The sequence below is a fragment of the Conger conger genome, chromosome 17 (assembly GCF_963514075.1).
Source record: "Conger conger chromosome 17, fConCon1.1, whole genome shotgun sequence".
Classification (NCBI taxonomy): Eukaryota; Metazoa; Chordata; class Actinopteri; order Anguilliformes; family Congridae; genus Conger; species Conger conger.
Window position 1 is genome coordinate 24425609 of NC_083776.1, and position 25918 is coordinate 24451526.

General features: G+C 45.1%; 2 protein-coding genes across 7 annotated transcripts; both read left to right on the forward strand.

Moving 5' to 3' along the window:
• The first annotated feature begins 3612 nt into the window (after positions 1–3612).
• Positions 3613–7942, forward strand: LOC133116917 (uncharacterized). 3 transcript variants are annotated; one of them, XM_061226932.1, is made up of 5 exons: positions 3613–3818; positions 4183–4453; positions 4766–5032; positions 6552–6704; positions 7383–7942. In XM_061226932.1, exons 2-5 carry the CDS (start codon positions 4207–4209, stop codon positions 7550–7552), a joined length of 837 nt encoding a protein of 278 aa, XP_061082916.1. In that variant the 5' UTR covers positions 3613–3818; positions 4183–4206; the 3' UTR covers positions 7553–7942. The 3 variants fall into 3 exon arrangements, with proteins under 3 accessions (XP_061082916.1, XP_061082914.1, XP_061082915.1); XM_061226930.1 differs by having other exon boundaries at positions 3614–3806; XM_061226931.1 differs by having other exon boundaries at positions 3792–3893.
• Positions 7943–8100: 158 nt separating this feature from the next.
• Positions 8101–25899, forward strand: gart (phosphoribosylglycinamide formyltransferase). 4 transcript variants are annotated; one of them, XM_061225981.1, is made up of 23 exons: positions 8101–8443; positions 9635–9725; positions 10150–10299; positions 10615–10710; positions 11113–11287; positions 11682–11793; positions 12104–12172; positions 13082–13207; positions 13768–13855; positions 14578–14663; positions 15422–15590; positions 15972–16203; positions 17032–17126; positions 18324–18433; positions 19381–19579; positions 20965–21216; positions 21654–21806; positions 22369–22572; positions 22667–22819; positions 23136–23266; positions 24007–24148; positions 24447–24562; positions 24935–25899. In XM_061225981.1, the coding sequence occupies exons 3-23, from the start codon at positions 10155–10157 to the stop codon at positions 25130–25132; spliced, it is 3051 nt and encodes a 1016-aa protein (XP_061081965.1). In that variant the 5' UTR covers positions 8101–8443; positions 9635–9725; positions 10150–10154; the 3' UTR covers positions 25133–25899. The 4 variants fall into 4 exon arrangements, with proteins under 4 accessions (XP_061081965.1, XP_061081964.1, XP_061081966.1 ...); XM_061225980.1 differs by lacking the exon at positions 9635–9725; XM_061225982.1 differs by lacking the exons at positions 9635–9725; positions 19381–19579; positions 20965–21216; ... (5 more) ...; positions 24447–24562; positions 24935–25899 and adding an exon at positions 18072–18240 and having other exon boundaries at positions 18324–18427.
• The last annotated feature ends 19 nt before the right edge of the window (positions 25900–25918 follow it).

Sequence of the window (25918 nt, forward strand, 5' to 3'; positions counted from 1 at the left end):
GTCGTTCCTTACTTATGTGTGGATGTGGTGATTATTTACTGGGCAGGAGGTAACACAAACTCATTTTAAAATAGAAGGGGGGTCAGAAAAAGTGAGGAATATCTGAACTACACGGAAGGTGTTTTACCAGCAGATCAACTGCTGTGTCAACCTGGGACGTAAATCAACCTGACTAATGTTAAAGAAATCTCTGGCTGATGGAAGACTGGTCTTGGAGAATACACAACACCCATCTGCTATCAATCTTTAGCATTCCTTCATTCAATCATTATCTGAGTGTTGGTAACTTTTATTATTCCCAACAAATAAAAACCTTTGGGCAGTTTGCCTAATGCGTCAATTTAAAAAAATAAAATGACCACGGTACAACTACAGTGCCATGTCTCACTGAGGAATGTACCACTTTAACATTTGTAATCCTTGTTCCTTCTGGAGTTACACACCTCTGCCCCTAGTGGCACTTCACTGTTCAACAGCTTCTGCATCTATCTATGCAACTTCCTCAAGTAAAGGTTAGGACTTCCTTATAGAGGTCATTGCGTGCTGGGCTAAAGGTCAACTGAGACAAATGAAGAGATCCCACTGTAAAACTATGTTTTTGTTTGCTTATGGAATCATAAACATTGTTTCTCGATACTGCTTTCGGTTATGGCAGAATATCAAATAGCAAGGTCAATAGAATGTGGTTTTGCTTCCCGAATAATACATTACAAAGTAACCTAATACAAACAACCTGTTGTTTTTGAAAATTATTCATACACATTGTACTCAAGGATTCTGCCTTTTCTGTACATCATGCCAAACTGTACGTCATGTTATGGATTAATAACACTCTTCCTCCAAAAATGATTGTGTTATATTTATGAAGTAAATTCTCTCAAAGTACTGTACTTTTGCATACAACCAAATTCCAATTATCTGTCCTTTGAAATGTGTAGACAAAGATGCATCCTTAAAGTGTAAACCCTCTTCTGCTTCTAATGTAGCCTAGGTGAAACTGAAGAAAGCTCAACCTGAACCCACAATCTTGAATATATTTTTCTTGGGCCTAAATTTGGCCTAACATTCGTGAAACTGTCAAAAGTCACAACTCAAGACACATAATTTGCTATGATAATGAGCTGTATAAATGAACAGTAATTTGTATATCAGAGTAAAAGAGTGTCTGTTCAGCATACAGAGCTGTGGAAAGGTTTTAGGCAGGTGTGAAAAAATGCTGTAAAGTAAGAATACTTTGGAAAAATAGAAATATGAATTGTTTATTTTTATCAATTAACAAAATGCAAAGTGACTGAACAGAAGATAAATCTAAATCAAATCAATATTTGGTGTGGCCACCCTTTGCCTTCAAAACAGGTATACTTGCACAAAGTAAGGGATTTTGTAGGCATATAGTCAGGTGTGTGATTAACCAACTATACCAAACAGGAGCCAATGATCATCAATTTAATATGTAGGTTGAAACACAATCATTAACTGAAACAGAAACAGCTGTGTAGGAGGGTTAAAACTGGGTGAGACACAGCCAAACTCTGCTTCCAAGGTCAGGTTGCTGAAGACAGTTTAGTGTCAGAAGTCATACACCATGGCAAGACTGAGCACAGCAACAAGACACAAGATAGTTATACTGCATCAGCAACGTCTCTCCCACGCAGAAATTTCAAGGCAGACAGGGGTTTCCAGATGTGCTGTCCAAGCTCTATTGAAGAAGCACAATGAAACGGGCAACGTTGTGGATCACAGACACAGTGGTCAGCCAAGGAAACTTAGGGCAGCAGATGAGACTCATTGTGCTTACTTCCCTTCGCAATCGGAAGATGTCCAGCAGTGCCATCAGCTCAGCATTGGCAGAAACCAGTGGGACCCAGGTACACCCATCTACTGTGCGGAGAAGTCTGGTCAGAAGCGGTCTTCATGGAACAATTGCGGCCAAAAAGCCATACCTACGATGTGGAAACAAAGCGACTCAACTATGCACGAAAACACAAAAACTGGGGTGCAGAAAAATGGCAGCTGGTTCTCTGGACTCCCATCCATCATCTTAACCCGCTTATCCTGAACAGGGTCGCAGGGGGGCTGGAGCCTATCCCAGCATACATTGGGCGAAAGGCAGGAATACACCCTGGACAGGTCGCCAGTCCATCGCAGGGCACACACACCATTCACTCACACACTCATACCTACGGGCAATTTAGACTCTCCAATCAGCCTAACCTGCATGTCTTTGGACTGTGGGAGGAAACCGGAGTACCCGGAGGAAACCCACGCAGACACGGGGAGAACATGCAAACTCCGCACAGAGAGGTCCCGGCCGATGGCGATTCGAACCCAGGACGTCCTTGCTGTGAGGCGGCAGTGCTACCCACTGCACCATCCATGCCGCCTGGTTCTCTGGACTGATGAGTCAAAATGTGAAAAATTTGGCAGGAGCAGAAGGCAGTTTGTTCGCTGAAGGGCTGGAGAGCGGTACAAGAATGAGTGTCTGCAGGCAACAGTGAAGCATGGTGGAGGTTCCTTGCAAGTTTGGGACTGCATTTCTGCAAATGGAGTTGGGGATTTGGTCAGAATGAATGGTCTTCTCAATGCTGAGAAGTACAGTCAGATACTTATCCATCATGCAATACCATCAGGGAGGCATCTGATTGGCCCCAAATTTATTATACAGCAGGACAACAACCCCAAACATACAGCCATTGAGAACTATCTTCAGCGTAAAGAAGAACAAGGAATCCTGGAAGTGATGGTATGGCCCCCACAAAGCCCTGCTCTCAACATCATTGAGTCTTTCTGGGATTATATGAAGAGACCGAAGCATTTGAGGCTGCCTAAATCCAGAACTGTGGCTAGTTCTCCAAGATGTTTGGAACAACCTACCCGCCGAGTTCCTTCAAAAACTGTGTGCAAGTATACCTAGAAGAATTGATGCTGTTTTTAAGGCAAAGGGTGGTCACACCAAATATTGATTTGATTTAGATTTTTCTTCTGTTCATTCACTTATTCTGTTCATGCATTTTGTTAATTGATAAATAAACTATTAACATTTCTATTTTTGAAAGCATTCTTATTTTACAGCATTTTTTCCACACCTGCCTAAAACTTTTGCACAGTACTGTATAGTTCAGTAAGAGCTGATCAGGACCATAATATTAAGTTTAATCATTACTGTTTAATTGCATAGTGAGAGCTGTTTGAGAGTCCTGTATTTCATTCCACAAATGTCTAAAACTCGGCTTTTCAGACAACAACTTCACATTAATTACAGAAATAAAAACAGGCATCATTCACTTCGATTGCCGCACACATGATTGTAATCGCTCTATTGCCGTAAAATCGCTTTGGCTAAAGAGTCTTACAAATGGTTAAATTGCAGGCTATGTGGTGGGAATAAACAATCAGTGAAAGTCGTTTAACAAAACTGCATTCTTAGACTTGTTCTATGAGGGCTCTTGCGAAATCGAACCACCCAGTGCTTCTGGCGAGACATAAACGCAAGGAACCACGTCAGCTGGCTTTACAAGGCACTGCCTACTTTATGCAAATACCATGCTTTCCGTTACAGATTGTTTGTGACTGCCACGTTTGTGTCCAATCACAAGATGTTATGTCCAATGGGTTTCTGACCAAAACGATTCTGTACATACAGGAAGCAAGCACAAGTTCAAAAATAGTCTGGACACTAATTCACATTTCTGGCTCTTCAATAAGTCATACTAGAATAAATATCGTTAGATGCGGTGGCATGTTGGAAGGATGGTGCTGTCCAGAATTGCATCTGCGTGAACACATTTTGACACCATAACATTAAGGTAGCTAGCAAGGTTGGTTGCTGAGACACTGGTGAATAAATCGCAAGTCACGGATCGATGTTATTTACAATACGTTTTGATCGCGAGGTAGATTGGCATCTTGTTCACGCATGGAACCTCAAACTAAACGAGTCGTTCGTGGTTTATTGCAGAAAAGTATTTCGTTGAAATAAAGCATGCTTTAAAATCTAGCCACGTTTTACCGTTTTCCTGCTTAGCTGGGCAGTTCCATTGTTTCACCTTTTGTAGTTTCATAGAGAATATACGTCATTAATACTGGCAATTATAACGTTGTGTTAAAAATCGTATTAACACTGCAAGTGAAGACTATCCGAATCAAGCAAACCCACTGTCAACTCCCCCTATCGTATTTCAGACTGGCTGAAATAGGCTGAACATAATGGAAACAGCGCACCCTGTCGATGAGAAGAGAGGTTGCAGCGCCATGTTGTGGTCGGTCGAGGAAGCCGTGGAGAGACAGACTCTTCAGATCGGGGTATCTGCTTGCGGAGCAACTGCGGTTGTGGACGTCTTGCAGGCCCTGGGAATCGCTGTAACGCCTGAAACCGCCGACTTCTGTGTGCGGACTCGGTTAAGAAAGAATGAAGCGCCTCTCCCCGACTACCTTGTCTCTCGTAGCGAGGCAGGTACTGTATTATGCTGCAACAGGTTCTACTCCTTAGGACCTAATTACCTGCTTCATGACATCCTGGAGAGTGGGGGTGTGTGGCATCACCGGGGTTTGACATAGAGTTCAGGAAGAAATATAGAAGAGTAACTTAAACTTAATGGGGATCAGCAGCTAGTGCTTGACACAGGCACAGGCACACAGATACAGCTGATGGCACCTTTTCTTTCATGTGTGCACACGTGTGCATGTGTGTGTGTGTGTATGTGTAATGTATAATGCATTTGTATCCATGTGTCTGTTCATCACTCTCTACACCCCTACTGCCCAGGTGCCACCCACCAACAGCTCCTGGACGGAGCAGAGCAGGCCAGCGGTGGGAAAGTAGTGGGGCGGTTCTTTGCCTTCCACCCTCCCCGGCAGGTGAAGCTGGTCCCCTGGCTCGCCCACTGGATCCAGAGGGGGGCTGTACCAGTAGCCACCATGAACATGCAGCTGGCTGTCCCTGAGGGAGAGGAGGTGCCTGACGCCTGGCATCACCAGCTGATATTTGGGGTGGGGCCTAACGCTGTCTTCATGACAAACCCTCTGGATGTGGGTGAGTAGAACAGCCCATGGCTGTATTCATATGGGGAAGCCTGCAGTAGGCCTATAGACCTGCAACTAAGATGCTTGACTGGGACCTGGGAGGTTGAAGTTCAGTCGTTTGGCCCTCGAGCTAGGCTCTTAACCCCACATGGTTCCAGGGGGAATTGGCTTTGCTTTGTCCAATCAATGGTAATGTAATATAATGTCTGGTCATCTGTGAAGAGACTGGAAACTATGGGTCACACAAGTCCAATGATCAGCCTTGAATAATATTTACACCTTAACTGTAGTGTTTTCAGTTTCCATAGTGTGCTTTTTGTGTATCAGTGTAGGCTTACTATATTCAGTGCGTCTTTAAAAAAAAAAAAAAAAACAACAATTCTCATGTGCATGAGAACTTTTTTTGAGGCGGCACGGATGGTGCAGTGGGTAGCACAGGCGCCTCACAGCAAGGAGGTCCTGGGTTCGAATCCCCGTCGGCCGGGGCCTCTCTGTGCGGAGTTTGCATGTTCTCCCTGTGTCTGCGTGGGTTTCCTCCGGGTACTCCGGTTTCCTCCCACAGTCCAAAGACATGCAGGTTAAGCTGATTGGAGAGTCTAAATTGCCTGTAGGTATGAGTGTGCGAGTGAATGGTGTGTGTGTGCCCTGCGATGGACTGGCGACCTGTCCAGGGTGTATTCCTGCCTTTCGCCCAATGTATGCTGGGATAGGCTCCAGCCCCCCTGCGACCCTGATCAGGATAAGCGGGTTCAGATAATGGATGGATGGATGAGAACTTTTTTTTGTTTGTGAATATGATCATTACAGTTTCAATGCAAATTAATAATGACTAACCTAAAGACTCTGCAAATATAATACTGCTAGCTAATTTGCTTGTAAGCTTTTTTGTAAGTTTGAAGCAAACTATACTGAATAAATTGTGTATGTAGGATTTTAAATAGTATGTGTTTGTTTTTTATTTGAATTTTATGTGCATACAGTACTGTGCAAAAGTCTTAGGCACCTGTATAACATTCTGTGTAGATAAGATTATTTTAAAAATAATTGAATGAAAGGTCCTAAATAAATGTACATTACATTTCAGTAATTTGGAAGAATAGTTAAAAACTGAATCAAATCAATATTTTTTGTGACCACCCTTCAGCGTTAAAACTGCATCACTTCTCTGAGATGGCCAAAGCTGTCCTGCAGTTCTAGAAGACAATCAGCAGGGAGGTTGTTCCAAGCATGTTGGAGAACTTGCCACAGTTCTTCTACAGACTTTGGTTGGCTCCTTGCTTCTGATCTCAGACAGCCTTGATCAAGTTTTTATGTAAAAAGTAGTCAAATGCTTACAGTAATATGTTACTTTTTAAAATTAAATACAAAAATTAAATCTTTTGGAAAATGAATATTTGGAAATCTCTGTGTTATTTTATACTAAGACACACAAAAAAATAAACATATATAATAAAGTCTAGGGTGCCTAAGACTTCTGCACAGTACTGTACATTCAGACACAGTTCTCAGTGAAGGTTATGTGTTCACAGTGAGTGAAGGGGTGGTGCTCCAGCGTCTGAGCAGCGAGTCTGTGCTTCTGATTCGTCGAGAGGATGTGTTGCAAAGACTGATAGGTGACACCCAGCTGTCAATGCAGGCACAGGGTAAATCTGACCCCCGCTGGATCATCTTCGATGTGGAAGGTCAGTAAAGTGGTCTCCTTATATATTGATCACGTTTCTGCTATCAGCAAAAAATCACTTCCATCTATTATCTTACACCCTCATTCCTGGTCAGGGTCAGAGTAGATAGCACTGTCGCCTCACGGCAAGAAGGGCCTGGGTTTGAATCCCGACTGGGTCCTTTCTGTGTGGAGTTTGCATGCCCTCTCCGTGCCTGTCTGAGTTTCCTCCGGGTACTCTGTTTTAAGCTAGATCTGAATTTAGTTCATTTTGATTGAAATACTTTTGCCATACATTGAAATAATTCATTTACAGAGCCAACGGACTTCAAATAGGAGAGAAAACTGCTTATTTTGCTTCTTAGCTTCATTGAATTTGTACGAGCATTTTCATGAAAAGATGCTACCGTTGAGTGAAAATAACAGTCATACGCTTGCAAAGGTTTGCCTAAAAACAAAGCACAGTTACTGCAGTTGCATCACTAAGTGATGTTACATCATCAGTATCTGTATGTAATCAGCTGTGTATTAAATTGTTAGTATCCATTTTCAGTAGGTGTATTACGTGAACGTTACACCACCAGAATATGTGCAGATTTACACTGGCAAAACTGCATATGTAAAGTATTATGCATTTTCACAGTATGGCTGATCTGTGAATATTCCATAAAGTACCTGTCTGTTTCTGCACCTCTTATAGGCCAGGTGAGGCAGGTGTGCTGTGAGGAAGAGTGTGGTAACGAAGAGCTGCCGAAGATGAGCCACATCGTGATTCCAGCAGCATACCAGTCGGGTGTTTCTCTCTTTGCACTTAGAGACTCTGGCCTTGGGCAAATGCTCCTCCAAGCCCCTGATCTACCCCTGCTGTAATGTGACTTAAATGTTAATTACTCCATCTGTCTACTGATTATGGCCCTTGCCTACATGTACTGTGGCAGGATTGTACCTGCTGGTGCTTGGACTGGTCATGCTCACGTGACCTGAATGTATTTTGAGAGGGCAGTCGCATTTGGTGTTGTGGATGAGCTTCTGATTCCAGCTGAAGATACTCTGGCACTCTTCACAAACATGGGAATTGATATCTATGTTGAACCCACAACCACATCTCACTGTTACAATATCCAGAAATAGTGTGCATTTGTGAAATACCTCAAAATGAATGTTTTTCCTTAGTCTTAGACTAAATTCCTCCACTTGTCCCTATTCTGTCTAATTTCCATAATGTAAACAAACTTGCTAAATAAACATTCAAGACGATGACTTTGTGAACTACATTTCCCATCATGCTATCAAACTGTTTTAGAGAGACATCCTGCTCAGGAACCTGCAGATTCCCTGATTTATACATCATGTGATCGGCAAATTCAATTCATTGCGCCAACTTAAGTCGATCTGTACTATATAACTATCAGTGAATACGCACCGATTTCTGTGCCGCATGACGCAACTTAATACCTTATGAAAAGTTTTACCGTATTAAAAATATCTACTTTTTAAAAACAGACACCGCATTTCTCGGAGTGCATATTGGCAATCATTGCAATAGATCCACGAACTCCACTTAATTTGCATTAACCTTGTAACGATTGTTTAAGCGCGTGAAAGAAGACCCACGTGGTGAACAACCCGTTCTTCCTTAGCCTCTCGTGCATCGTACTTTACGGTGCACTTACCAGCTGCTGGTGGAGGTAGCACATCTGCACGTAAAGCTCCATTCGCTAAGCCCCCACGGATCAACTCGGGTCATTCAGCTCAACAAAGGTAAGAAGAATGTATGATGTCCGTATCAAACTTCTATATCAGATAAAAACGAGTTTATTTTGATGGATTTATTGTTTGTTCGTAAATGACTCATTGAAGTTGTATACTGGTCTGCACATGCAAGCCGACTAAATGCAGCTATGGGGCGAGAAGTGCTTTAGAAACTTGCACTAACACACTAACTCTAAAACATATTAGTTGTAAGCTAGTTGGTTAGTTTTCTTGCCAACCATTGTTTTGTTAATCTGCATAATTATTTTTTATTGTATAAATACTTCTAGAAGCTTAGCAATGCAATATTAGGAAAATGTGTATAGACAGTAGGTTACCAATCCAACCACCTACAATCGGAGCATTCGGGAAATGCATGATGTACGAATTCTGCGACCCTGAAAGTGTCAGATTCTTAGAGCAATAGTTAGTCTCTGGACGTCAGATGTGTCCTTGCGTGTGCAAAGTCGCTACTCCTAGCAAGTTGACTACTTGTACTTCGTCAGTCTATAGCTACTTAGAATCACGTTCAGTACCTTGTATAACCTCGAATCACATGTGCGAGATAATTGAGAACCGTACGCATCTTGCTACAAATGAGTTTTTCTGCAATGCGCGCTGTCTGTTTCGCATAACGATTGGTCTGATTATCTGCAAGCCAGTGTTAAGATGACCCTGGAGGACAGACATATTTCGCAACTACTGATTTACATCTGGGTGAATCCGTAAGAAATCTATATAGTTAATGGGCGAAAGGTCACGTGAATCCGTCTCGAAGTTAATTTGCTTTATGGGATAATTAGAGTGTAGGGGATTGCTAATGTTTGAATTTGCTGACCTCAACATTTTACTTAAGTAAAATGTAATTACAAAGTTTTTTTAAAGCAAACATTAGAAGATGTGTATGCTGAATGAATACTATCCAACTACTCTGTCGTCTTGGGACTAAACCAAGCAAACCATGAGTGAAAGGAGTTAATAATGGAGGTAGTGTCACCATTCATAGCCATAGCAAAATGTTCTTATGAGTGATCACTTGAGTTCATGCTGCATGAACCATTAGTGTAGGTGCATAGTTACATCAGGGAAAGCATAGTGAGTTGAGCATGGCCTTTGTGCAGATGTGACAGCTAATTGGGAAAGGGTGCTTTGTTTGTGGGTGCAGAGGTCCTGAAGTAAAGTGACACATTTATTGTCCAGGGATGTGAGCGCACGTCTTCATCAAAGGTCAAGTCTTATTCACTGCTGCAACTGTAATGGATCTTCAATCTCCATGCACTCCTATCCATAGGTCAGTGTTGCATGTAATTAAACAAGTTGTCTGAGAGAGATTAATGAAGAGAGCGTGACGAGTCAGTGTTTGTCACTCAGGCTGTTCATTAATGAAAACCCACATTCTTTGAGGTTTGATGGCGGTGCCCTAAGAGCGTGTTCATCTGTTTGATGATGCAGCTGTAGCTCAGCTAGTTAATTAGTGACAGTGAGGTGCTGTAAAGTGAGGGCCTCGTAGCAGGTTACCCTGACAACTTGCAACCGTCAAAAATGCATTAAAATTAATTCCTAAAATAAAGTTGTTGTCCTTAGCTAGGGGCGATTTTGAGTGAGCTGACTGGTAATGCGTTTGCCTATGGAATCTTTGGACGAGCGAGAGGCTGAGGTTCAAACCCAGCCTCTCTCAGTGCATTGGCTCTGTGTTTGGTATGCTCCTCCCTCAGTTGCCATGGCAGAGCGTGTGCTGGTCATTGGCTCCGGCGGACGGGAGCATGCCCTGGCCTGGAAGCTCGCCCAGTCCCCTCTCATACAGCAGGTCCTAGTCGCCCCAGGGAATGCTGGGACTGCTGACTGTGGAAAAATCTCTAACTCAGGTAAGCCGAGTCCCCGGGGTGGGGGCTGCACATGTGAGAGACATACCGATAGTCCGTATGCATCTGTTCATGTGACACAATTGACTCTGTGACGGTCATAGAGTGCGTCCCAGTACTCAAAAACATGTATCCTCCTTTCCTGAATGCATTTTTTGTGCACTGGGATAAATTTCCCTTGGGATGAATAAAGTATCTATCTGTCTACCCAGGATGTATTTGTTTTATGTCGAGAGTAGATGGGTGCTTCTGACTGTGGTGTATTTTACAGACCAGTACTTGATATCACTGCTGTGTCTCTCTCCCACCTCTTTGCAGGGGTGTCTGTGAGCAATCACTCCATCTTGGCTCAATACTGCAAGGATCACAATGTGGGGCTGGTCGTTGTGGGGCCTGAGGTCCCCCTGGCTGCAGGTGAGACCTGTACCCATACCCTGTGACATCCTTTTAATAATCCTGCTATTGGCGCTGGTACTATGGAAAGCCATTGATGCCAAAATCTCTTGACTTTTTATTTATATTTTTTTATATATTATATATATTATATTTATATTTATTATTTAACTTGCTTAAAAGAACTTCAGCCAATGGTAAGCTCTCTGTGTGTAGATCACCATATTGCATCAAAGCATGTGTCACCATAACAACGTTTTCTCTTGATGGTTTTCTGTGTCAATTGGCGAAAAATAACCATGATGTGACAGCCCTAAGAGGTATTGGCATTGGCTTTCCGTATAGTGCTGAAAATCTGAGGGGACCCTTCTCCTGTCCTCTTCCCCCTCTTCCCCTCTCTCCCTCCGTCTTTCTCCGCCCCAGGGATGGTGGACGACCTGACTGCTGCAGGGGTGCCCTGTTTCGGGCCTTCAGCTCAGGCCGCCCAGCTGGAGGCCAGCAAGAGCTTCTCCAAAAGCTTCATGGACCGCCACGGCATCCCCACAGCCCGCTGGAGGTCCTTCACCGACCCCCAAGAGGCCTGCTGCTTCATCCAAGGGTCAGTCAGGCGAGAGGGATGGGTTATCTAGGGGACCTCGGATGGGTTGCTCAGAGCACAAGAGTTTTCTGTTAGAAAAACGGTTAAGGCCCTGTTCCTGAGACCATGGTTCTCAAGGGGTAGAGTTGCTACCCTCCCTGTAGGAGTCACGTATAAAGACTGTCAGGCCAACTGGTAGCACTAATTGCTTAGTTTACCTGGACGGAAAGGAAACCAGGGCCAGATTTGGAATCAATAGCCAGATTTGAGTCTCCCTGGGTTATGGGGGCAGGGTTCACTCATTCACTCATTCAGTCAGAGAATTTGGTGCGGGGAGGGGTGGAGGTTTTTGTCGAAGGGCTCAGTCAGGGCACTACTTGTCACTGTAACCTTTGGCCCCTCTGTGCTTGTCCAGGGCGGATTTCCCTGCACTGGTGGTGAAGGCCAGTGGCCTGGCCGCAGGAAAGGGGGTCATCGTAGCGCGAGATAAGGACGAGGCCTGCCAAGCTGTGCAGGACATCATGAAGGTCAGCCTGCCTCAGACTGAAACTGTCCTCTGTTTCAGCTCCTAATCCTCTTACACTTTAGAGTTTTTGCTCATTCTGTTCCCTTACAGAAGCATCAGTTGTACAGCACTTTGGATAAAGGCGCTATATAAATGCCAACTATTTCTGAAAGCAAACCGAATTTGCATCATTCTTCATTCAGGAGGTAGGACTAATGAATGAAATCAGCTGGCTGAGTTCATGGGTGGAAGAAAGACACAGCAGGACTTTTAGGTTCTGATCCCTGGACCTTCCACCTCCAGGGAGCTGAGGTCTCTATTCTCTCTCTTAGGACAAGGCGTTTGGCTCTGCAGGCGAGACGGTCGTGGTGGAGGAGCTTCTGGAAGGAGAGGAAGTATCTGTGAGTTTTTTTTATTTAATTTTTTTATTTATTATTTTCTCATGATTTATTAATTTAGTAATTGCTTCTTTTCAGTTATCTACAAGCGAGACAGAATGCTTGGGGCTGTTGAGTAGATAATAACATATTATAATATTTATTTGTATTGCACCTTATCATGCAGAAGGCAGCCTGAAGTGCTTCACATTTAAATTAAAAAAGCAAACAGGAATAACAATTGCAAAAAGAATTAATTAAAGAAATAAAGAAATGTAAAAAATAAGACTAATTAGCAGTAATTCAGCCCAGGGCTTGGATGAAATCATGGATACAGTAATTCCCTGCCTAATGGACCAGTAGAGGCATGCCTGGTTGATTGGGCATCTGCAGATTTGACCCTGATTATTATTTATTGTCAGCTATCATAGACGCTCCCACAACTCAGTGTTTTGTCTCATCTCAGTGTCTCTGCTAGTGAATGATCTGTGTGTCTCTCTGTTAATGACTGATCTCAGTGTCTCTCTCTGTTAATGAATGATCTCAGTGCATCTCTCTCTGTTAATGTCTGATCTCAGTGTGTCTCTGTTAGTATCTGATCTCAGTGTGTCTATTAGTATCTGATCTCAGTGTGTCTCTGTTAGTGTCTGATCTCAGTGTGTCACTGTTAGTGTCTGATCTCAGTGTGTCTCTGTTAGTGTCTGATCTCAGTGTCTCTGTTAGTGTCTGATCTCAGTGTCTCTGTTAATGTCTGATCTCAGTGTGTCTCTGTTAGTATCTGATCTCAGTGTCTCTGTTAGTGTCTGATCTCAGTGTCTCTGTTAGTGTCTGATCTCAGTGTGTCTCTGTTAGTGTCTGATCTCAGTGTGTCTCTGTTAGTGTCTGATCTCAGTGTGTCTCTGTTAGTGTCTGATCTCAGTGTGTCTCTGTTAGTGTCTGTGCTTCAGCGATGGCTGCACTGTTGCCCCGATGCCCCCAGCGCAGGATCACAAGAGGCTGCTGGACGGCGACCAGGGGCCCAACACGGGAGGCATGGGGGCCTACTGCCCCACCCCACAGGTATACTTTCACTTTTTTATTATTAAATCATATTATAAAAGGAGAACGACATTACACAGAGAAACCGATCACCCCCCACCCTTTACACAATACACTGGTCCAGTTGCTTCCAAGGACCGCAGCCAGAATAACCGAAGGTGGTCATGAGAGCAGCCCCAATTCCAGACCAGTAGCACTGCTACACCTGGGAACACCAGTAGTATTTACAGTAGCACCTTTATGCTTTCAGTAGCATTAACTAGAAGGTTTACATTATTTTGTTTTGTGCCATGCAGTGGACTGTTCCATGTGAAGAATGTCCTAAAAGGTGAGTGACCACTGATGCTTCTGCCAATGAGAAGCAAGCGATAATCTTTTTGCTCCTGTTGGGCCAGCCAGCCAGGTGGATGTAGTTTAAGAAAAAAATACTATAACACCAATGGAGAGCAAGTTCCAAATCATTTCAAAATTCTGGGACTACCGCCCCACACGTACAGGTACACCGGCCCAGCCCAGTACGCATGGAATGCTGGGAATGAATCGTCGTCTGTTCGTCTCTCTCTCTCTCTCTCTCCGTCCAGGTGTCAGAGGACATGCTCCAGCAGATCAAAGAGAGCGTGCTGCAGAAGACTGTGGATGGGATGAGGGAGGAGGGCGCCCCCTATGTGGGTGAGTGAGGGTTGCGCAGCTGCTGACATGGGAGGAGTATAAAGTGAACTGAGGCTGAAAGGGCTTCTGGGATGTTGAGGCCATTTTATTTTGCATCACTGATTATCTTTTAAAGACCTCATGTAGCCTATTGTATTGCATTTATCAGTCATTGAATTTGATGGAACGGTAACTTTGAAACCCTTGAAAGGTTATTGTATTGGTGGCATAGGTAAGTGTATTGTTGGAGCCAAAATAGCTTTGTTATTATTTGTGAAAAACTTCCTATTTTTGAGTTGTAGTTTGGCCTATCTGAGATATAAAAAATACAAGCTTTTTATTGGCCATTGAAAGTGGGTCCCGCCCAACTTAAGGACACAAGATGGAATTTAGAGAAGGGTTTAGTTTTTTTCCTGACAGGTGTGGGCGACAGTTTTTCAACCACACACAAGGCGGCACGCGTCAAGATTGTTTTTTGATACAGACAGTAGGCCTACATATAGGATAATGATTTGACTACACAGATACCGACCATAACTTTACATTTTTAAGAGCACTTTCAGTCATTGGATATTGGATACGGATTACAGACAACAAGCAGGTGCGTTGAAATTACACCCATTAATGTGGTGGCTAATTGACTTGCATGATAGCCATCACATGTAGGAACCCTGCTCTCTCTGCCCCATACTGTCTCCTTTCCAAACAGTAAAAGACTGTGACTACTGCCTCTCCCCCTGTAGGTGTGCTGTACGCTGGGCTGATGTTGACCAAGCAGGGGCCAAAAGTGCTGGAGTTCAACTGCCGTTTCGGTGACCCTGAGTGCCAGGTGAGGGAGTGGGGCTGGGGACGCAGGCCGCCCTTCTGTTAGGCAGTGCATGATGCCCTGGAAGCGTGGCTCAGTGCCCTTCCATACTATCCAGTATGCTTGTTGAGTACACTGGATGAGAAAGTAGGCTAAAATGTCTTAATATAGTGTACTTCAAATCCCTGGAAAATTTACTTATTTTGGGGTTTTCCGAGTATGTTTGGGAGCATGCTTTTCAGGATGTAAAGAAACATTTTGGTCACATAATTATAATGTGCAGCTTCCCTTTAAAAATCAGCTGTAGCTTTGGGGACATTTTCCTTTGACAACGTCAACAAGGACACTGCCCTTATGACACTTCCACAGTACCCTTGTAGATGTTTGGAGGATACTTCTGTGCATGTCACATACTAGGCAGCATGCAGTAAACGGTACACAGTATGCTATTACACAGAACACAGGATGCAGTAGATTACATTACATTACATTACATTATTGGCATTTGGCAGACGCTCTTATCCAGAGCGATGTACAGTTGATTAGACTAAGCAGGAGACAATCCTCCCCTGGAGCAATGCAGGGTTAAGGGCCTTGCTCAAGGGCCCAGCGGCTGTGCGGATCTTATTGTGGCTACACCGGGCTTAGAACCACCGACCTTGCATGTCCCAGTCATTTACCTTAACCACTACGCTACAGGCCGCCCCTAGATGTGACTGATTGGGACACAGCCGAACGCACTGTGGGTTCTGAGTGTTTGACACAGGTCCATTACTGCTCAGGTTCTGTTGCCCCTGCTGAAGAGCGACCTTTACGAGGTCCTGCAGGACACCATGCAGGGCAAGCTGGCCTCCAGCGCCCCCACCTGGCTGGACAACAGCGCTGCGGTCACTGTGGTCATGGCCAGCGGCGGGTACCCAGGAGACTACAAGAAAGGCGTGGAAATCGCCGGTAATGATCTCGCTCCTGCCCGTTATCACTGGTGCACTCTGCACATTATACATGAAAGGACATTACCACAGAGATAAAGACGGGACCGCTTCATTTTATGAGATGCAGAATGCCAAATTGCACTGGCCACAGCCAAATTACCTCCAGTAACCATTTTGCTGTGATTCCAATTAGGAAAACTTTATAGCAGATCGTTACAAAAGTGTTTTTACACTCTTCTCATGGTAGAAAGGGGAGCTATTTTTAATTCCACTTCCCTGTCACATGGGCTAACTCCAATCAGTTCAAACGTCACTGTTTTTTGTTCTTTTGTTCGGCTGGTTGATGTGGGAGATGCAGCGCAGTGTTGCGCAGATGAAGCTGATCCTGGCTCCTGTGCAGGTCTGTCTCAGGCCCGGGAGCAGGGGCTGCTGGTCTTCCACGCCGGCACGGTGCTGAAGGAGGGGAGGGTGCTGACCAGCGGGGGCAGGGTGCTGACCGTCACGGCGGTAGGCCCGAGTCTGGAGACCGCCCTGCACTCTGCCAACCAGGGCGTGGCCGCGGTGGGCTTCACCGGGGCAGTGTTCCGCAGGGACATCGGCCACCGTGCCATCGCCTACCTCACCCGATCCAGGTGTGTGTGAGGGGCCCGGTCTGCAGGTGTTGCGGAACCAGAACAAGTTTTGCATGTTAGTAGTAGTTTTGTCATCCATTTTGTTGTATTTTTTACACTTTGTTTTTGTATTAACCTTTTAATGTGCAAGAACACATCTGTGATTAGAATGTTCTTAACTGAACATTGTAAGGCTGATCACAATCACTATTCGTACCTGAAAGTAATTACGTTCTAGAAGATTGAGAAAATAACATTCCAAAAACCTCCTCTTCAAAAGCTCCTTCCTGTTCTTTAGTGAGGGGGTCTAGCCCAGGGAGATGGTGGTGGCTCATGGATTGTGGGGTAGGCATTAGCAAAGAAAGGCTGTATTGTCCATTCCTCTGCCTGTACTTTGATCACGTGATTCATTTCTTACAAAGGAATGCTCAATAAAACACTGGCATCCATACATTCTGATTTGTTTCTTGGTTTTTATTTTTTGTAACTGGTCATCACTTTTCTCAGTAATGGAAATGTAAGAGTGAAAGTGCTGAGAGTTATTTGTATTCGGCCGTAGGGGTTTCCCTGAAAAAGTGTTTGATGCAATCGGTTTCACTGACATCAGACTTCAGACGCCACTTCCCCCATGTAATGGCTGATTTCCAGTCTTGTGCAATAGCCAGGTCACTCTCGGGCCACACCGCAGAGACTCATTGAAATGTACTTACAGTTACACTGGACTAAGCCTAAAATGTGATTGGACCGTAGTGCCCAGAGAGGCTGAGATGTGTGAAGAAGCGTGTGAGCCCAGCAGCGTGGTCTAAAGGACCTTCACCCTGACTGACCTCCCGTTTCTGCTCTGTGCAGGGGTCTGACCTATAAAGACAGCGGAGTGGACATTGCGGCAGGAAACAGGCTGGTGGATGCCATCAAACCGCTGGCCAAAGCCACTTCCCGCTCAGGTACCCCTCAGAGGATGAAGGGCCCTCAGCTCCAGTCTCAGGGGTCTGCATCACCAAGCAGGATTACAGAGCTGGGTAACTGCGCTGAGTAAACCCCGGAACAGCGCTTTACTTCAGTCCATGTTCCAGTTTTAACTCCGTCCAGTGATCCAGCTACCTCTGTAATCCTGGTTCATGAAACGGGACCCTGATCCTTGATTCTGGACAAAGACTCCAGTGAGGTTGTACAATATGGTAGTATGATGCACAAAAATGCACTCATGTATGCACTAGTGTACTAAAACACTCTGTAAAATCTGTGGTGATGCACTATAACCTCCGATACATTCCCTGCTTCAGACACAAGGTGCAAAAGATGTGATCCTACTGGATATACAGTATATAGTCATACTGTAAATGCATTTCCTCTGTTGCACTTTCACTTATTCATTTAGTATTAATCATTTGGGTTTGTTGTTATTCACCACCTCTTTATGGTGCTCCTGCATCTTACTGAACACCCTTGTTAATGTAATTTTACATTTGGAATTCATTTTCTCTAGTATGTACAAATATGGGAGTACCAGTAATAGGAAGTTTTTTTGCCGTATTGAGAATAATAGTCTTAGCCCCTCCGAAACACCTAAACTGCATATTAACCCCCTTTCATCCTTGGTCTGTTTAAAATGATTTTATTTATATTTACACGCCAGTGTCCAATTTAAACATCGATTGGGGTTACCCAAACCTAATGAACTTATCTAGTAGAGAATTAGACATAACAAAAAAATTCCATTCATTCACCACAAGCTGAAATTGCTGTCCACACTACAATTATAAGTCGTTCAAGTCATAATTTTCAACACCATTATTAAAGGCTACATTTTCTGCAGATCTGCTAATAGCCCCATTCATTTAATCATCTAAGCAGTACATGTAAACAGTACTTTTATTCATTGGCAACAGAGCAAGAAGGACATCTACAATTTCTCGACATATGTGCTCACAGCTTGAGACCATCCCCAATCGACACAGTCTACTGCGGAGTCAATGTTGACAGAATTGAGCCAACAAGGCACGCAAACCAGGAGGGCTTCGCATAGCGTGACAAAGGAAAAATGCACATCTGGCCGTGGTGAGGCAGTGGCAGCAGCGGTGGTATTAGTTAGCCGAGAGTCCTACGTGGTAATGTAAACCTGTTGTCTGTGTCTTATGCAGGATGCAGCGCCGAGCTCGGTGGATTCGCTGGGTTATTTGACCTGAAAGCAGCAGGATTCAAAGACCCCATCCTGGTCTCTGGGACCGATGGAGTTGGTACCAAGCTCAAGGTACATTCACAAAGAGCCTTCAACTCAGATGGCAGCGGGAAATTAATTGTCATAATTTGGCCATGTTACTGAACACAGATAAATTGAATCAGACTAAACGGTCCCTTAAGAAACCAATCAGTGGAGCTTCAGTGTTCCAGTGAGGCAGTGTTGCGTAGTGGTTAAGGTACGTGACTGGGACCTGAAAGTAAGTGGTTAGATCTCCGGTGTAGCCACAATAAGATCCGCACAACTCTTGGGCCTTTGAGCAAGGCCCTTAATCCTGCATTGTTCCAAGACTCCTGCATAGTCCTTACTCCTGCTTTGGATAAAAGTGTCAGCCAAATAACATGTAATTGGTTCTTCCATGGGTGGCACGGATGGTGCAGTGGGTAGCACTGCCACCTCACAGCAAGGAGGTCCTGGGTTTGAATCCCTGGGGCCTCTCTGTGCAGAGTTTGCATGTTCTCCCCGTGTCTGCGTGGGTTTCCTCCGGGTATTCCGGTTTCCTCCCACATTCCAAAGACATGCAGGTTAGGCTGATTGGAGAGTCTAAATTGCCCGTTGGTATGAGTGCGTGAATGGTGTGTGTGCCCTGCGATGGACTGGCGACCTGGGATAGGCTCCAGCCCCCCTGCGACCCTGTTCAGGATAAGCGGGTTCAGATAATGGATGGATGGATGGATGGGTTCTTCCATGACTTGGGCTGTCTACAGTCAGACCTGGGTCAAATACATAATTGTTTTGGATTTTCTGTGCATGATTCATCTTTGTGCAACTGAGCCAACTAGGACCAGAAGAGCATTTCATAGGTTCCGGTAAACCCAAAGAAGAACCAGACAAGCTCAGTAATGTGTAGAAAAATATTTGAATCCAAAACAATGATGTATTGACCCAGCTCTGTCTACAATGTTTATGCTCCACTTTCCTAAATCTGCAGGTCATTCTTGTGTGGCATGTCTCTGCAGATCGCTCAGGCGTGCGAACAGCACGGCACTCTGGGACAGGACCTGGTCGCCATGTGTGTCAATGATGTGCTAGCGCAGGGGGCGGAGCCTCTCTTCTTCCTGGACTACTTTTCTTGCGGACGATTGGATGTGGGGGTGGCATCCTCTGTGATTGGTGGAATAGCAGAAGCCTGCAGTATGGCTGGCTGTGCTTTGCTGGGTGAGAGAGGTCCTCTTCAAGTTAACTTGAAGCAGAACTGAGCAAATTCAGTGAAACACATTTCATTTCTTATATCAGTCGGCAGGAACAGAACTGAATAAAAGCCTAGTATTAGGGGTTACTGGTGAGATAGTTTCAGCTTTACTTTATATTTGGGTTTAGTTTTATTTTTGGGACCCTTTTCATAGAAAAAGTTTTTACTGAGCTGGGGTGCTTTTGTTTGGTCATGTTTACTTTTGCTTGCAATGATCTCTCCATTACTGGCTGTGGGCATCTCGCTTTTTTGTGGATATATTTATTTAAACATTTGCATTTTGATTGGATTTGCTTGTCACACAAAGCTTTATTTTTTTCATTTACCAGCACAATATTATATTTAGTCGCGTGGTATTTTGACCCAATTTATTGACATTTTATGACTTATTTGCAGTAAATGGTTCTGGATAATTTAGAAAGTGTATAAATAACTGAAATATAAGAAAAACATGGGAGGTTTGTGCATGATGATAGGTATTTACTTATTTGCATTTTGATTAGAATTGCTTGTCACACAAAGCTTTATTTTTCAATTTACCAGCACAGTATTATGGTTTAGTCAAATGGCATTTTCAACCAAATTATCTTTTTATGAGACATTTGCAGTAACCTACATGGAGCTGGGTAATTCTCAATGTGTGTAAAATAAACTGAAATGGAGAGGTGTCTGGATGACCACTGTCCACATGCTACTGTACAATAAAGCTGAAAAATCCCTAAAACATCAAAAATAAACTGGAATGGGTGGAGGGTTTGCCTCTGTCCCAGAGTGTAAAACATCTGGAAATACTGGAAATGGACTGGAGGTTTGTGTGTGTAAATCAGTGAAATTGACTGGGGGTTTGATGTGTGTAAATAAGTGAAATTGGCAGGGGGATTGATGTATGTCAATAGCTGAAATTGGCAGGGGGATTGATGTATGTCAATAGCTGAAATTGACTGGGGGTTTGTGTAAATAAGTGAAATTGACTGGGGGTTTGTGTGTGTAAATAAGTGAAATTGACTGGGGGATTGTGTGTGTAAATAAGTGAAATTGAGAGGGGGATTGATGTATGTCAATAGCTGAAATTAACTGGGGGTTTGTGTGTGTAAATAGCTGAAATTGACTGGGGGTTTGTGTGTGTAAATAGCTGAAATTGACTGGGGGTTTGTTTGTGTAAATAGCTGAAATTGACTGGGGGTTTGTGTGTGTAAATAGCTGAAATTGACTGGGGGTTTGTTTGTGTAAATAGCTGAAATTGACTGGGGGATTGTGTGTGTAAATAGCTGAAATTGACTGGGGGTTTGTGTGTATAAATAAGTGAAATTGACTGGGGGTTTGACTGAGGGTTTGACGTGTGTGCACTCAGGGGGGGAGACTGCGGAGATGCCCGGGGTCTACGGCCCTGGGGAGTACGACCTGGCGGGGTTCTGCGTGGGGGCGGTGGAGCGGGACAGGCTGCTCCCCAGGCTGGGGGACGTCGTGGAGGCAGACCTGCTCATCGGAGTGGCCTCCTCCGGGGTGCACAGCAACGGCTTCAGCCTGGTGAGGAAGGTCCTGGAGAGGGCAGGGCTGCAGTACAGCTCTCCCGCCCCCTTCGGGAAACCTGGACAGACCGTGGGTACGTCGCTCTTTAGCCAGGCCTGCACTGGAGATGGCCTCTCTCTCTGAGACGGCCCATTGGGCGAGCAGGGTGTCCCTTCAAACATCAGACATTATAGGGCCCTGGAGAGAGAGGATGTCCTATGTAACCATGCTGTAGCAACATGTTGAAATCGCCACTACCCCTCCTTATATTTTAATCATACCAAATGATCATGGTATAAACAGAATAATCCATCCCGACGTGTGCTTCATGTGAGGTGGTTCTTCACCTTGGCGTTATGCTTTAAAACCCTTTATCCTCATCTTGGATTACTCCCAAAATAACCTCTCGAAAGGACAGACCATGCAGCTCCATTTTTGCAGATTTATGTTGAAAACGATACGTTATATAATGTTGAACTTTGACCTCCCACCTCAGTCTGATCTGAGCTCATCTCCTGTTCTCTCTGACAGGCGAGGTGCTGCTCACTCCCACAAAGATCTACAGCCGGCTCCTGCAGCCAATCCTGCGCAGCGGGGCGGTGAAAGCCTACGCCCACATCACGGGCGGGGGTCTGCTGGAGAACATCCCCCGGGTCCTGCCTCCACAGCTGGCCGTCGACCTGGGTAACCCTCCGCCCTCCGTAACTTCAGTCCAGAGCCAAGGCTGTCATTCTCAACAAATCACTCAAGGAGCCTTCTGCACTTCTCTTTAGCTATACTGGAGTTTCATTCATCAGTCACGAAAGTACAGAATTTTAATTCAGCTCTTTCCTAATAATTCATTGTTGTAATAGACCTGGCTCTAGTTAGCAGTAGCAGTGAGTGATATGGTAGGTAGATGTGACCTGTATCAGGGGTTTTGAGTGAAGCGGGCTTGTCGCTGTAGTTGTATTAGTGGTTATGAGTGAATGGGCTTGTTGTGGTAGATGTGACCTGTCCCAGGGGTTATGAGTGAAGCGGGCTCGTCGCTGTAGATGTGAGTATTAGTGGTTATGAGTGAATGGGCTTGTCGCTGTAGATGTGAGTATTAGTGGTTATGAGTGAATGGGCTTGTTGTGGTAGTGTGACCTGTACCAGGGGTTCTGAGTGAAGCGGGCTTGTCGCTGTAGATGTGAGTATTAGTGGTTATGAGTGAATGGGCTTGTTGTGGTAGATGTGACCTGGCTTTTTGTCTCGGCCCTTCCAGACGCCTCTCGCTGGAGCATCCCGGCGGTGTTCTCCTGGCTGCAGCGGGAAGGGGGGCTCTCGGAGGAGGAGATGGGGCGCACGTTTAACTGCGGGCTGGGCGCGGTTCTGGTGGTGAGCCGACAGGAGGCCCAGCGGGTTCTCAGACAGGTGCTGGCCCAGGAGGAGGCCTGGATCGTGGGCTCGCTTTCACACAAACAACCAGGTGAGGAACTCTCGCCCAGCACACACAAACTATACCCGGGCTGCCAGGGGAGTAACGTAAAGAAATGTGAAGATTGACGGGTGTTTCTGTGAAGGGGCGGAGCCGGTTGTAATCCGGAACCTGCAGCACAGCCTGAGGATGGGTCCGAACACCACGCCCAACACCAGCGCCCCACGGAACGGAGCCGAGCACGGGGACCGGGCGTCCCGCAGGAAGACCAAGGTGGCCGTGCTCATCTCTGGGACAGGTAGGTACTCCTCAATCACCAGGAAGGTTTGCACTAGCTGATCTCTGATGATGCCTGAATACACCATTTACAATTCACATGTTCTTACAAACACATGTATTGTTTAACCATTTAAGGTGTGAGATCACAAATAAGTGTTTCAAATGTTCTGAAATTTCTAATGGCGATCTAGCAATCACTAATGGAGTTTTAGAAAACTTTAGAAAAGGATTCCAAAAGAATCTACTCTTCAGGCTACTCATTGATAATGCAGGCAAGGGGAGATGGGGTTACTTCACTCGCTAGATGATGTGTGTGTTCCTTGCCCATGTCCCAGGGACAAACCTGCAGGCCCTGATTGAGCAGGTGAAGAAGCCCTCCAGTTCGGCCGAGATCGTGGTGGTCATTTCCAACAGGCCTGGGGTGCTGGGGCTGAAGAGGGCCTCGCTGGCTGGCATTCAGACCCGGGTGAGTGACACTTCACCCCTGCTGCTGAGCTCTCCATCTCTGCCCCAGTCCTCCCGTCTGTCCGTCCCCACGTCTCCCTGCCCTTCCTTTACTGCCATCTACGGTGGGGTTTTGCTTTATTTAACATTAACATCAGTTTTTATGCTTTGCTTAGATCTAAAATCTGGCTTATCGAGAAGAGAAGATTCGATAAAGGGTGCTGGAAACAGATTTTTGGAATAAGTGGTGACGTGAAGAGGACCTAAGTGACATGCCTCTGCTCCAGGAAGCCCAGAAAATGGCGACTGGCACTCTTTTGATTACGCAATCTTGTTGTGTCCTCTTCAGAATATTCGCATAGCAGTAGTTTTTTGCTGACCTTTTGGAAATGAATTTCAAAATTTGGATGGAACCTCAACTATTGCCAGTGTCACTGTTGTAGCAGAGCTGATAGGACAGCAACAGCAATTCATTTATCTCTCTCTGTGTATCGAGGTCTTCAGCGTACACCATACATTCAGTGAGTTTTTATTTTGATATTATTCTGTCATTTTCACTGCTGAAATGGAAGCGCCGGGCCCAGCGGAATCAGCCGTGGGGCTAATATGGATGATATCTCCCCTCCTCCCGCATTGTTGTTTTTCTGTTGTCAGATAGCATCTGAAGCCAGCGACAGCACCGCTGTGCTCAGTGGGCTGCTGGGTAATGTTCAGCTAAATTGCCAGGCCCCTTGCTCGACGCGTGCCTTAATGTCTCCTCAGGTGGTGGACCACAAACTGTACGGCAGTCGGTCGGAGTTTGACAGCACCATCGACCGCGTGCTGGAGGAGTTCGGCGTGGAGATCGTCTGTCTCGCCGGCTTCATGAGGATCCTCACCGGCGCCTTCGTGAGGAAGTGGAACGGTACTACACCTCAGTCTAGCCACCATTAACGCCGAATCGCTAACACGGGCAGACCTGGGTCGATTACGTAATTGTTTTGGATTCAAATGGTTTTCTACACTTTAGTGCAAACCCCACCTTCTGGTCCTCTTGGTTGGCTCAATTGTGTCAGGCAAAATCAATTGACCACAGATAAGTATTTGAGTCAAAAACATGATTGCCCCAGGTCTGAACACAAGAGTAAAATGGCTTTGACATGTCGTGACGTGTTACAGGGTGAGCGGAGCCAAGATATCGACATTCTCGTTTGGTTTTTCAGGAAAGCTGGTGAACATCCACCCCTCCCTGCTGCCCTCCTTTAAGGGTGTCCACGCCCAGCGACAGGCCCTGCAGGCTGGGGCTCGCATATCCGGCTGCACCGTGCACTTTGTGGCTGTGAGTCCATCTGCACTGTGCTCTCTCTCTGGGTCCATATTCTCCATTATCACACAGCATTCAGCTTGCGTTAAATAGCAGGACAGTGTCGATTGTCTTTTTCATGATTCACAATTTGTATGCAAGTTGAAGTTCCACATAGCCGTTTAATAATTTAGAGACTCTGCTAAACCCCACAGAACCATTGGATATTCCAAGCAATCATTAACAAGACTATAAAGGCTGTTATTTCATACTGCCAATAATTCAGTACTAATGTCTACAGGGGTTTTGTTTCTGTGTAATGCTGGTGTTGATGATGTAATGATTAATCAGTTAAATGGTATGCATGCGTGGGTTTTAATTTAAGCGCATGAACTACACTCTTTACAGGAGGAAGTCGACGCCGGTGCGATCATTGCGCAGGAGGCGGTGCCAGTGCTGGTGAGTGACACAGAGGACATCCTATCAGAGCGCATAAAGGAGGCGGAGCACCGCGCCTTCCCAGCAGCCTTAGAGCTGGTGGCCAGTGGGGCCGTGAGGTTGGGAGAGGACGGGCGGAGCATCTGGAAGCTGGCAGAGCGGGAGTAACCCCCCTCCATGAGACACACACGCACTCAACCGCCACACCAGGACCACGTTTAGACTCTAGACCTGACCAAACTCAAAACCACACCTGGTTCCTATGTGACAATAGAGAAAATAATCATCTAACTTCCGGTTTTGGCTTAATGAAATTGGGTTAAGGCAGTTGTATTTCTATTTGTTTACATAAATATTTACAATATGTAAATATTTTCCTATAATAAGTCTATATGAGTCTGTCCTAACCCTTTTAACTGAAATGATAAATCCACTGAGCCTACAAATCACATTCCTCATGCAGAGCCTCACTGCTCTCAGCCCTCTCTGCACTTCTCTTATGACTACTAGCTATGGCAGTGCTACCTGGAGTCTACCTGTCTGGAGTCAAAGTAGCAGCAACAGCTATACTTTCGCATTTTTAACAATATAATTGCATCCATTTAAGACCACCTACCAAGCAGCCTTGTCCATCTAGATCAGCCTATCAAAGACATTCCAATGAAACGTTTCTGAAAGTATTCGCATTGTGCGAGATGAAGAATGTTCTGTTAGTACTTGAAATGAGTTTTATGATGAGATGTCGCTGTAGTTGTATTAGTGGTTATGAGTGAATGGGCTTGAGATGCATGAAAATACTTTACTGCAAGCGCTGAAGGGTTCAATCTAGTTGTAGTCAGAAAAATATGTATCAATTTTCCAGGGACTGTGTTTACAGCATGTAACTGGAAAAATGTCTTTTTGGCTGTGAATTGCATTAAATATGATAAATGTTAGTTTTTTTGTGAGTAATCC

What these genes read in the sequence shown, in the direction of transcription:
- gart (XM_061225981.1), top strand. Translation starts at nt 10,155, where the DNA reads ATGGCAGAGCGTGTGCTGGTCATTGGCTCCGGCGGACGGGAGCATGCC. An exon ending in TGGCTGGCATTCAGACCCGG is followed by an intron (nt 23,267 to 24,006) that starts GTGAGTGACACT and finishes ATGTCTCCTCAG; the next exon opens with GTGGTGGACCACAAACTGTA. An exon ending in GCACCGTGCACTTTGTGGCT is followed by an intron (nt 24,563 to 24,934) that starts GTGAGTCCATCT and finishes CACTCTTTACAG; the next exon opens with GAGGAAGTCGACGCCGGTGC.
- LOC133116917 (XM_061226932.1), top strand. Translation starts at nt 4,207, where the DNA reads ATGGAAACAGCGCACCCTGTCGATGAGAAGAGAGGTTGCAGCGCCATG. An exon ending in GACAAACCCTCTGGATGTGG is followed by an intron (nt 5,033 to 6,551) that starts GTGAGTAGAACA and finishes ATGTGTTCACAG; the next exon opens with TGAGTGAAGGGGTGGTGCTC. An exon ending in GATCATCTTCGATGTGGAAG is followed by an intron (nt 6,705 to 7,382) that starts GTCAGTAAAGTG and finishes CACCTCTTATAG; the next exon opens with GCCAGGTGAGGCAGGTGTGC.